Source organism: Pleurodeles waltl, chromosome 3_2 (assembly GCF_031143425.1).
Source record: "Pleurodeles waltl isolate 20211129_DDA chromosome 3_2, aPleWal1.hap1.20221129, whole genome shotgun sequence".
NCBI classification, from domain to species: Eukaryota; Metazoa; Chordata; class Amphibia; order Caudata; family Salamandridae; genus Pleurodeles; species Pleurodeles waltl.
Genome location: NC_090441.1, coordinates 133,775,106 through 133,788,309, shown reverse-complemented (window position 1 = coordinate 133,788,309; position 13,204 = coordinate 133,775,106). Strand labels below are relative to the sequence as shown.

Here is a 13,204-nt window from a genome sequence, read left to right as displayed (position 1 = left end):
GGCTCCTTGCCCTCTGTTGGTGGAGTGGGCCTCTTGCCTTTCATTGGTGATTGAGTGGGCCTCAGTGAGCCGGAGGTGTGCCCTCAGTAGGAGTGGCAGCCATTACACTCTGGGGCCCCTTTGTGCCAGCAGCTGATGATTTGATGAGAGCAGTGGCAGACCGTTTGGCTCAGGTGCTGGGCAGGGTCGTTTGGAACCTGCTCTTATGGGCTTGACGGGGGTTGGAGGGGAAGGAAAGAGGTCAAGTTGGGCAAGGAAAAGCGTCTTAGGGACGTTTGTATGGGATGTGGGAGGAGGGAAGGGAGTGGAGGTTGAGCGAGTGGTTGTCCGAGGTGTACGTCTCCTGGACTTGGGTGCAGGTGCAGGTGCATGGACAGTGTGTGTGTGTGTGTGAGGTGGATGTCTGTTGGGTGTCTGAGTGCAAGCGTTTGTGTCTCTTAGAAAGGGGGCAGACAGGGTGGGAGAGGAAAAACGGGACGCGTGGATGGATGTTGTGGAGGTGTATGCATGTGAAGTGTGTGTGCTGTTTGATGTGGTGATGGTGGTGGTGGCTGTTGATGTAGTGCATGCAGATGTGAGTGCGGATGTGACTGTGAGGGAGGAGGAGGAGGGGAAGACAGTGGAGGCAGTGGATGTGGTTGTGTGTGCAACTGTTTGTTGTTTGTGTGAGTGCTTGTGGCCTGAAGTGTGCTGTTTGACTCTACTCTTGTGTGATGTTTTGTGTGCATGCTTGTCTGTATCTGTGCTTGGGATGGGTTGGGGTTGAGGAGCTGGGACTGGGAAGTGGTAGTTGGAGGGGGGACGGTAGGAACAGGGACACTGGCTGCCATCATAGAGGAGGCCAGAGCCTGAAACGATCTCTGTAGGGCCGCCAACCCACAGTGGATGCCCTCCAGGTATGCATTGCATTGCTGCATCTGGGATGCCAGCCCCTGGATGGTATTCACAATGGTTGACTGCCCTACAGGGATGGATCTCAGGAGGTCAACAGCCTCCTCACTGAGGGCAGCAAGGCTCACTGGGGCAGGGCCTGAGGTGCCTGAGGAGAAGGAGATGCCAACCCTCCTGGGTGAGCAGGCACGGTGAACTTGGTGGGGGGCTACTGGGAGGGCGTTACTGGTACGGGGTGGAGGATGTACCTGTAGCTGGGGTGGTTCCAGAGGGGTCCGTCACCACCAGGGAGTGTCCATCGTAGGGAGGATCAGAGTCAGTGTTGTCACATCCTGTCTCCGCTGTGGTGCTCCCCTCGCCCTCCATCCCAACGGTCCCCTCGGCGTCGGTGGACTTTGCCTCCTGGGTCCTGTGGGATGCAGCTCCCTCAGTCACCGGTGCCTCTGCTCCTCCACCAGATGATGCTAATGCACACATAGACAGGATGACAGAAGAAAATGGGGGGAGAGAGAGAAAGGGAGCACTGGGTCAATTACAGCACCAACACCACAGTTGGCATACACATTACCATCACACACAGGGATCAGGATTGAGCACTATGCATCGCACTGGCATTGCATTGGCTAAGTGCCACAGCAAGATGACAGCTAACCACTGCGAACTTCACCCCTCCTGGGACCCACTAAGCCCTGTCTGACAAGGAATGCTACCTATCTAGGTTACCAGTTTTTGCTATACACCCATTTACCTTGAGCTGGATCACGCAGCAATGGCTGAGCTGGCATTAAGGGTCATCGACTAACTGAAACCCACCACCAGGATCCTATGCCACCCAAAAATAATTGCTGTCACGCTCACTGTACTCACCTCCTTGTGGCTGCTGTGCTGCCCTCAAGCACCCATCCAGCTCGGGGTAGGGCACCACCAGTGTGCGGGCCATCGGGGGGGTCAGGTTCCGAGGGGCACTCCGCCCTCATTGGAAGGCCATCCCCAGCTGGGCCTCTACGGTCTTCCAGACCCAGCCTCTCAAGTCCTACCACCTTTTTCTTCAGTGGGTGCTCTGCCTGCTATGGACCCCCAGGGTTCCACATGTCCTTGGCGATGGCACGCCACAATCCCTTCTTCTGATGGGCGCTGACCTGCAGAGGTAATACAGACAAGAGGACACCATTAACCATACAATCCAGCCTGTCACACATATGGCCCACAAATACCATTTCCATCTCCATTGGCACACACATCACCCAGAGCACTGCATGTACATTACCACCAGACATACCCCCACCCAAGTGACACACTGCTAGCACACACATCTCCATGCAACCTTGTCACATGCATCGTGCCCATGGTGTACTCACCTGCTGGTCTGGAGGCCCATACAGCTGTTCATAGAGGGGTAGGACCCCATCCACCAGGTGCTCTAACTCCTTTAAAGTGAAGGCAGGGGCCCTTTCCCCTGTCACACAGGCCATGGCAGGATCCAGACACAGGTCACAGCACCACACGCAGTGGAGGTGTTATCCTGTGGAAAGTCAGTAATCATGTGAGGTTTTAGACAGAAACTGGTGGTCACATTCATGGCGGTGTACACCGCCCCCGCTGGTGATCCCAATTGGACACTGTTCTCCATAGAGCCCCATGCAGCCAATGAGGAATAGCATGGGGTGCAGGACCCCCTTTCACCATGACTCCCAACACCAGCGGAGTTACTTACAGGACAGGTGGTCGCCATTTTTATGGTGGTGGACAATATTCTGAAATTGGAAACTGCATCATTGCTATAAATTGCACATACATTGTACCCATTGCCACTGACCCCAGGACCCTGATTGTCTTGGCTGTGAGGTGTGGACTGTGGTCCCTGTACAGGTAGGTACACTGTTGATTGACGTGTCTTGGGTACCGAGGTGTGGGGATGTTCGGTGGGTGCTGTAGTGTTGGATACTGAAGGGGGGGCTGGGAGTGGGCTGGGGTGGCCGACTGACCAGAGGTCCCTGATGGGCCAGGAAGCTTATCCAGATCCAGATGTCCAGAGTTACTGTCATCACTGGGGGCATCTTCTGTTGGGGGACTGGATAGCTGTGGCACCTCCTCCCCGCTGGGATTGGCTGGGGCACCTGTGGAGATGGAAGTGATGTATTATACATCATGTCTGTGACATATTCTACATCCCTAGCTTCCCCTATATCGTTGCTGTTGCCTTGCACCTTTGATTGTGTATGGTGATAGATTGTGGGATTGTTAGTTCTCCATGCTGTGCATGCATAGGTGGTGGGTGTACATGCAGGGCTGGGAGGGCTGTAAATGCAGTGGGTATGGCATGCAGGGCTTGGCATTGGGGTTAGTCATATGTGTAGGTGCACTGTATGGGATTGAGTGGAGTGATGGAAATCAGGGTAAGGGGTGAAATTGCATGCCGGTATGGGGGGGGTTATAGGTTGTAAATCTTGATTCACCAGTGTCCAGTCCTCCAGCAGCTCCAGTGAGTCCCTCAGGATGTAGTATTCCCAAGACTTGCTCCTCCCATGCTGTCAGCTGTGGGGGAGAAGGTGGGGGACCACCGCCAGTCCGCTGGATGTCGAGCTGGTGCCTAACTGCCATGGAACGTACATTCCTCCATAGGTCGTTCCACCTTTCCTGATGTCATCCCTTGTTCTTGGATGCTGTCCCACCCATTCACATGTTCAACAATTCTCCGCCATAGCTCCGTCGTCCTTGCTATGGATGTTTGCTATGCCTGTGCTCCAAACAGCTGTTGCTCTACCCTGACTATATCCTCCACCATGACCGGCAACTCCTCATCTGCGAAACAGGGGTGCCTTTGTGGGGACATGGGTGTTGTGCGGTGTGTGTTGTGCAGTAGGTGTTGAATAATGTGGTGGGATGTGGGGTGCGTGACGGATGGCTGGGTGTTAATGGTGTGTGAAGTTGTGTCTGTGATTTGCGTGTCTGTCTCTTGGCTATTGTTTGTGTTCGTAAAGGGTTGTGGGTATTGTGGGTGGGTGTTTTATAGTGCTGCAGTTGGGTGGGCATGGTGTGTGTATTAGTGTCAGGTGTGTGTTTTTGGTATTGGCAAATGTTGTGTTGTTTTGTATTTGGGTGGCCATTCTGACCGCGCCGGTGTGTACCGCCAATGGTTTACCACTGTTGAATGTCCGCCGTGGTTATTCGTGTGTTATAATGTGGAGGGCGTTGTTTTGTTGGTGTGAGGGTGTGGGTGTTCCTACTGACAGTTTAGCACTTACCTTTGGTCTGGCGGATATGTGTTTGTGGTGTGTGTGTGTCATAATCTGGGGAACAGATGTTCACCTCTGCGACAGTATGTTGGCGGCTGTCAGCGCAGTGGTAAACGGGATTTACCGTCAATGTCATAATAAGGGCCTATATGTCAATCCAACCACTGCCGTGCATGGCCTTTCACCGTGCATGGGAGCAATTGGTCCCCGATAGCCACCCAAACCTGCGTGGCACACAGCCTTTGGAAGTGTGTGGTGGGGGTTGGCGACAGGGCCTGGCCTGCCACCAGATGCTGCAGCCAACCCCCCTAACCACCCAACCCCACTCTGTGCATGGCCTTTGGCCGTGTGCAGCAGGAGTTGGCCGCAGGCCTGTCTCTCTGGCTGTGAGAATAGGTGTGACAGAATGTCTCTGATTGTGAGAGTGGCTGTAAGAGTGTCTCTCTGGGTGTGAGAGTGGGTTCATCAGTGTCTTAGTGGGTATGCAAGTGGGTGTCAAAGTGTCTGTGTGGGTCTGCGAGTGGGTTTATGAGGGTTTCAGTGGGTGTGTGAAAGTCTGAGTGGGTCTGTGATTGGATGAGTGAGTGTCTGAGTGGGTCTGTGAGTGAGTACCTGAGGGCTGGGGTGCAGATGTGAGTGGGTCCACAATGGTCTGAGAGAGTCTGTGAGTGGGTGAGTAAGTGTCTGAGTTGGTCTGTGAGTGGGTGTGTAAGGGTCTGAGTGGGTGTGTGGGTGGGAGAAAGAGATTGAAAGAGCGAGAGGGAGGGAAAAAGAGTGAGAGAGGGAGAGATATAGAGAGTGGCTTTGATGAAATATATACTTAGAATGAGATATTTCTGGACAAATTGAAAAGAAAAATGTATTTGTCAATTAAAAAGAATGAGATCAACTTTCAGTATGAACCTTAAACTTTTGAAGTTCAAAGGAAATTAAAGAAGGAAAATGCCCATGGGCACAGCTGGATTAGAACCCTCAACTTACAGTATGAGTGTCTGTGACTTCACTCTTTAGGCCATAGGTGTCTCCTTACTGTGATGCTTCCAGACATACCTATGACAGTAAACCCATGCATGTGATTAGAAAAAAACGTGAATGTATCCTCACTAGGAGGGTTTAACAGTCAAAACATGGGTAAATAAACAAACATACTGCCAAGTGATACTAGGCTTTAAACCTTCAGGCTATTTAGTGACAGCACAAGACCTTGATGATTAGGACAGAAGTGACTATGTTCTGCTCTGCATCTAAACATAACTATAACATTGGTACCAAACATCTTGCTACTCTCACTCTGTGAAGTCATTGCATAGTGATGGAAGAAAGAGAAAGTGACAGGACCACGTGTGAAGCTGCAAGGCCCCTGTGGTCCTAGCCAGCTCCCAATGCCCTGCAGGAGCTGGCATTGCTCCCACAAGCAGGGTGCTGCTTTAAACATGAGCTTCCTGCTCGCAGGAGCAAAGTTTTAATCTGTTTCCCTGAACGCATATTTGCCTGCAGGGAAACAGAGGAAAACTCTGCTTTCTGCCAGTGAGAGCTGTCTGACGGCTCCTGCTTTCAGGAAGCGGACTTTGTTTGCTTTTGTTTGGTAAGAGCTGTCAGCTGCCACCAAACAAATGCAATCATCTATGTCCTGGGGTGGGCACCCCAGGACATAGCAGGAGCCGGCACTTCGGGGGTGGTGGTGGTGGTCCCCAGGGCCATTATTGGCTCCACAAGGGGACTGTGTGACCCCCTCCAATGTAATTTAGCCCCGGGAGGTGGTGGTCTCTGGGGCTTGATAGTCCACAACGGAACCTCTTCATTCTTTTATTGTAGCCCCAGGGAGGTGGCAGTCCATGTGGCTATGGAGAGGCCACGTGGCCCCCTGAATTGTATTTGTTTGAAGCCCCGGGAGGTGATGGTCCCTGGGACAGTAGGGGGGCCATGCGACCCTTTGCTCTGAATTTATTTAAAGCCCAGGGGAGGTGGCGGTCTCCGGGGCTGTAAGGGGGCCGCACAGCTACCCCCCCATTATCTCTCTGGGACCCCAGTACCAGAGCTAAGGGGTCTGGGTGATTCTACCCTGGTCCATTGTCTTATTTTGTAATTATTTCTTTTGAGGACTCGGCTGAAACTGAGTTGCAAGATGGATGCCAACACTTCTTTGTTGAAGTGTTGGCAGCCAATCAGAGCTCTGCATTTCCCTGCACAAGCTTGTCAATATTTATGAAGATGTCGCCACCACAGGTACACAAGTTTATTTTCCCCTTAATATCTCAAAAATTACTTAAAGGATTTACAAAAATTTACCAAAAGCTAGCTTTTTTTTCATATTTAGTGTAATTCCATCCAGTGGATCAGGCTGTAGTTGTGTTCAGAACTTCTATGGGAATTAACATCGGAAAAGCATGTTTTTCAGCCCCCGCTTGACAGATCACCCCAAAACTTCTCATGCATATAAAGAATCTCCAGCACACTTTTTTGGAACATTTTGTGATGATTCGGCAAACAGCACCAAAGATATAGGCAAGTAAAAAAATGCTTTTTCAATGGAAACAAGGGCCTAACTATAACTATATACTGGTGTTTGCTGGTACGTATACATATATGTCTATATATGTATCCTGAAGGAGACCCTGGAAGGAGCAGGGAACCACATGTAAATTGCTTGCTCTGCAAAAAAATGGCAATGAGACCAGAAAAGAAAAAACAGGAGGATAATAAAAGAAAGAGCAGATTTGGGAATTTCATTTCACTTTATAAAAGCAAACTTATCTCTCCAACAAATGCAGGGCTAACTGATTTTAACTGTTTCTGTTTTTCGCGTTTCTGCCTTTTTATTTCATATGCACCAAAAGGATTTTCACATGTGACTTGGGCCACTTGACAGCAATTAACCTATTTTATAAAAAATAAACTTACCCCTGTTCTTGAACTTGCAACCTTGCTTCATGTGAAGATGATGACACCATGTTTACAGTTGGTGGATTGTTGTTGGATTACCTATGGTATTCTTGGATTTGTAGTCTAAATTTGCTTTAAATAGACAATTTTGACTGGCACGCTTGATAATAATGATCTCAAAAGAAAGCTCAAAACTGCAACCATGACATACGTGGTTTGAAGGGCCTTCTTCCTAGACTTCTTAACGCCCATGAGGATGGAAGAGCCAAATGTGAAAAACAGCCTTGGTGCCATTATAGGTGCAGGCCTTGAATGCAGGGGGCTAATGTGAACAGTTAGGGGCATATTTATACTCTGTTTGCGCCAAATGTGCGTGAAACATTTTGACGCACATTCGGCGCAAACCGTGCCCCATATTTATACTTTGGCGCCCGACCCCGGGGATGTCAAAATTCCATCATGTGTGTCATTTTTTGGAAGCGGGAAACTACCTTGCGTTAATGAAATGCAAGGTAGGCGTTCCCTTCCAAAAAATGACTTTAAGGCCTGTGCGCCTTATTTATCCCCCAGTGTCATTTTGACGCACAGGAGGGGGTGGGCCTTAAAAAACTTTGCATAGCCTGATGTGCGCCGTTTTTTAACGCCTGGGTCAGGGCAGGCATTAAGGTATCTGTGGGCTCAGAAGGAGTCCAGAGGTGCCCTGTCCCCAGGGACACCCCCTGCCACCCTCACCCACCCCTGGAGGACACCCATGGATGGGGGACCCATCCCAGGGAAGTAGAGGTAAGTTCAGGTACGTATTTTTTTACGTTTGTTTAAAGTGGCATAGGGGGGCCTGATTTGGGCCCCCCTACATGCCACTATGCCCAATGACCATGCCCAGGGGACATAAGTCCCCTAGGCATTGCCATTGGGCAAGAGGGCATGACTCCTGTCTTTGCTAAGACAGGAGTCATGTCAATAGGGATTGTGCGTCAAAAAAAATGGCGCAAGTCCGGTTTGAGCTCTGATTTGCGCCTCAGACCTGACTTGCACCATTTTTGGACGCACAACCCCCATTTTCCCATACGCCGGCGCGTAAATAAGACGCCCGCATAGCGCATTGGAATGGCGTTAGCCGGCGGTGAAATTTTTGACGCACAACTGCGTTGGCGCAGTTGTGTGTCAAAAAGTATAAATATGGCCCTTAAGTATTTCAAAAGTGGAAAGAAGACGGTGCATGTAAATGGATGAATGACGAACCGCTGACAGAACTTGTGAAATGTCAAATACATGTAGTCCCAGCATGCAGACAAAACACACACTCAAAGTTGGAGAAAACACAGTTTACCTGAGCAGTTCTCTTCAACAGGAGCATGCATGCTCTTTAACTGCATGGCCCAGGATTCCAAACTCTCCTCTTTTTTTCCTCTGGCAGCACGAGAGCTTGTTCCTTAGGCTTCTACCCTCTCAGAAGATGGGACACAGTTGAAGGTAGAGCTTTTTTCTATTCCGACTTCTGGTGGGGTTAAAGGGCGCATTATTGACAAGCCATGAAGCTCCAGTAACTGATGTGCTGCACTGCCTGGCGCTAGTGCAGCACATCATATATGTATTGTGATTGTGTGAGGCTGGACTGTAAGAGCCCCCACCTGACATATGCTCAATATAGGTAGTGGAGTCCTCTTCTGCCACCTTCCTCACATTACAGCTTTTACAAACAAGCAATCTAGGAAATCATTTGTATTCACGTACAAGCTGTAAAAGGTAAAGTAATTAGTGGCAGAGTGAGGTTGTGGGTCTATGCTCTGGTGCACTCTATGGAGGAGCCTCTGCGTGGCAGATTTCTGTTTCATACATATTGTTCGTGCCCGCTGGGAGCAAGCAAAGAACAGCTGCTCCCACCGAAAGTGAGCAATGTTAGCTCCCATACTATGTGAAAAACTGGCTGGGACCACGGGGGCTCTGGGGCTTCGTGTGCGGCACACAATTTAATAAAAGAAATATAGGCCTGGGAAATGATGGTCCCTGGGGCCTATTAAGGCTTCGGGGGTAGGAGGGTGCGAGCCACAATGCTTCCTCCCCTATATTTAAGTAATGGCCCCAGGGGATGGGATCTCCAGGACCACAATTGGCTCGGGAGAGGGGACATGTGCCCCCACTCACCTTAAAGGTCCCAGGGGTTATGGTGCCTGGGGCCCCTTGTATCTCAGGGAGGATGGCGGCATGCCCCCTTCACCTTAAAAATATCTTTTGGCCCTGAGGGATGGAGTCCCCAGTCTCCAAGTGGCTCGAGGAGTGGGGCATGTGCTCCTCCCCCTTTCAGGCCTCTGGATGGGGTTCCCAGGACCTGAAGTGGCTGGGGTAGGGATGTGCACTACTGGGTTGGACACAGAGCCTGGCCACAGCCCAGGACTGCGGCCAACATCATGCCACAACCTGCCAAAGGCCGACTCCAGTGGGTTGGATGAAGGGTGTGGTCACAGGCAGGCCCTGCATCCAACCTCATCCAGCACATGGCCAAAGGCCGTGCACAGCATGGGGTTAGCTGCCTGCGGGGAGGGGTTGGTCACAGGACCAGGCCACAGGCCAGGCTCTGCATACAACTCCCAGCCATGCATGGGGATTGGCTTGACACATGGTAGCAAAATATTACTTTACTTAAAAGAAATCACTGGAAATGCATGCAAGAAATGTAAGCTTAAAGTAACTTTATAGTTTGGTGAGAATTTCAGTTAAAATTTATTATTCTAAACATAAAATAAATACTGAAATTCACAGTTATAGTTATCTCAAGTAACTATTACTTATTCCATAAGGTAACTATAATTCACACCCCCAACATTCACAGTTTTCTCATCAATAATTTATTTGCAAATGTTGCAGTGAGATTTTATATATATATATATATTTATATATATATATTCACTGAAAAAATAAAGGTAAAAGAAACATGATAGTTATGTGAAAATGTCAGTTAAAACATGCCATTTTAAACCACTGAAATTTACCAGTTATAGTTATCTCAAGTTACTTTATCTTGTGCACCTCCATACACAATGTTATCAATGATATAATTTGAAATGTTGCAGTGATATTATCAATTATGTCATAGAACATGTCATGAGTGATGTAAGTGAGAGTGCTAGAAGGCGCGAGTTACAGTTACTATATGGCACAAGTTACTGTTACTAGGTAATATATGTGTGTGACTGTTAAAATAATTCCATTATTTTGATATTACTTTATATGGAGCGTTATTTTAAGTCCAAGCCTCCTTTGTTTTGTATGAGAGGACAGGAGGGCCTTTGAGTGCTAAGCTGGGTGCTAGAGTTCCTCCACGGCTGGGCTAGAGTATATTTATTCCTGTTTTGTGACCTTTAGGGCTGTAGTAAGATTATAAGTGAAGATCATAAATAGACAAACAAATAAATAAACAAATACATGTAAAAATATGCTAAAATGCCAAAAAATATATGCAAAAAAACAAATTGTCCTCTCCTGCATAAACAGATATAGGGCCATTATTACAAGCGGCTTTAGATGCAGGTGCATCACTTTTTTGGCACACCAATGTCACAGGCTGCAGGGCCATATCTAAAAGGACACACAAAGCCACTTTGTGTGGCTTTACATGGCCTTGTAGATATGGAGTAAATCAACCTAATACAAGTTGCTGTGTTGCCTTACTCTACGTCAAAGAGGCGTTCCATGGCTGTTGCAGTGGATGTTCCTAAGCAACACCCATTAATTTTGACACATTCCCAGATTTTCAAGGATTTGTAAACCTCGGAATGCTTCAAAACCCTATACCTCCCCAGGAGAGGTATAAGGGAGGTGCAACCAGGAGAAATACCTTTATTTCTCCTTGTGTTTTCCTTTTTCTATTTGTGCTGCATTATGCAGCACACATAGTAAGAGGAAAACGACTCTGAAGATTGCTTTTGTGCCGAAAGGTGTCCCTTCTTGCACAGAAACAATCATCCCTGTGGAGCAGGCACCCTTGTACCATGGTTCAAGGGTGCCTGTGTTGGCGCATGGCAGCCCATTGTGCACCAGTGCAGGGAAAAAGGACAGGAATGCTCCATAATTTTTAGATACGGTGCATTCCGGCCCTTTTTTTTACACAGGGCAGCGCAACAAGAAGGCTTGCAGCGCTGCCCTGAGTCAAAAGATTGTACATATGCCCCATAGTTTCAGACTTCTAAATTGGTTTCATGGTTCTAAATAAATTGTACCTATTTATTCGTTAGTGGATGTATCTGTCTCGTTGAATGCAGCAAATACGAAATTTTGCTGCCACTTCAGAGCACACTTTTACAAATAAGTAGGCACCACAAATGCACTTAACAGCGTATGTGCACCTATGGTGTTGTTTAGGGCGAACTGAGACAGATATTGACATGCCGCGGGCGGAGGTGGCCGGGGAGATCTCAATATCAGAAAAAGCCTGTCTCAGATGTTTCCAAAAGTATATCTGGCTGGGCTTTGCTCTATGACTGTTTTGTATGATGTAGAGTTGCGGTCCACACCACCCCCATGTTTCACCATTATGATCTGTGACTGTCCACTTCTCAAAGAAATTCATGCTGGAGGTTTAAACGTTGATCTATAGGTGGTCTGAACTGGCCCTAGAAAACCTTATGGCGAGGGACATTATTTTGAATGTAGGCCATCCAAACGTGCAGCAGAGATTTTACAGTCGATGTTATGTGGTTCGTCATGCTGGGGCACATTCTCCAAATGTAGTTGTGTGTAGATGAGATTTTACAGACGGTCCCTATAGATTAAACTGCATCACTTCTACCATTTCATGATTGCTCATCTAGTCTAGTCTGCATAGTGTGGGGTTGGTCAGTCAGTGCATTCTGTCAGTGTGAGCTTTTTATGCAGCCAAGGTCTAATATTCATGTTTCCAGATGCCAGCCTCCCAGCAGAGACTTACCTTGGTCTGGATGTTTTTCAGACAGATCACAGCTTCTCGATATTTATTTATGGCAGCCTCATAGCGTCCCAGTTTGAAGAGTCGATTTCCTTCTCCATGTAAGATAGGTACAACTTTTAACTTCTCTTCATCGTTAAGGGCCCACGATTCTCTTTGGTAAGCACTTGGGGATTCCACCTGGAAAGAAAAAAGATCCAATAGAGATTACTGGGGCAAAATTTTCTGTTTTGAAGATAGACTTTGAAAAACCACATGTTGCACTAGAATTTGACCTTACAGATGTCTGTTTAGGGGGTGAGTTAAGTAAGCCTTATGTAACAGTTTTTGTAGTGTCAGGCACACCTTCCTGTACAAAAACAAGTCTTCCCACAACGCAGCCACTTGGTAGACACATGTGCACCAGCACAGGGAGAAATCACAACAGTACCACACCTTTGTAGATATGGCACTGGGTCTCAGTCTCGAGTAATAATTCACATTTTATCCTTAAACGTACTCCGTGATGGATGATATTCCTAGGAATGTATTGGAAAATAAATTGCTAAGTGAGGGAAGAGGGAGGTCACAGTATTGTTGGAAGCCGTGACCGATCTCCTACTAAACTCAAATAAGTTGGCTTCCATAAGGTAAAATGGTTTCTGTGAGAAATACCTGTATGACCATTGCTGCCTCTGCAGAAGAAACAAACCCTTCATCAGAACAAAATGCAACAGGTGAATGTACCACAACGCCAAAACAACAGCAGCATTAAGAAATCAACAACCTACAATGTTCAAACCTAAGGGGCAGTCATTAGCACATGCTAGTCGATAAGGTGTAACCGACAGGACATAGTAGTCTTCTGTGGTGGATTTACAACTTAGTGCCATTAGCTAGTAGTGAGTTATTTGTCCAGGTTAAATGTTTACCTCCACACCTAGAACATGCTTGAGGGTCGAAAGTATTCAATAGGGCAAGGCTTGAAGGCTTAGATGAGAATAAGGCGTGGCCAAGAGAAGGCTGGTTAAGATATTGCAATAGCCTTTTGCAAAACATTGTGGCTAAAGTTTAGAAAGGCAATATTAAACGATGACAGCATTAAGCATTTCAATGCATGGGTAGATAATAGAGGTAATCAGGAGTTATTGGTTCAGTTGCCTTTGTCATACATTGCGAATTTGAGATTTGCATTGATTTACTAGGTGCGACAACTTTAAAATCAGGTCCTTGAAAACGGCATTGGAAATTTAAGAAAATACAAATGGGCCAAAGATTCCCATCACACTTGCAT

General features: G+C 47.7%; 1 protein-coding gene across 2 annotated transcripts in view; it reads right to left on the bottom strand.

Annotated features, from left to right (window-relative positions):
* The window catches only part of AIPL1 (aryl hydrocarbon receptor interacting protein like 1), a 286,910-nt gene that overhangs the window by 145,331 nt on the left and 128,375 nt on the right, over positions 1-13,204 (bottom strand). For both annotated transcript variants that reach the window (XM_069227003.1, XM_069227002.1), the window contains exon 4: positions 11,935-12,111. In XM_069227003.1, the coding sequence (XP_069083104.1) occupies positions 11,935-12,111 (177 nt within the window). The remainder of the gene's footprint in view (positions 1-11,934; positions 12,112-13,204) is intronic.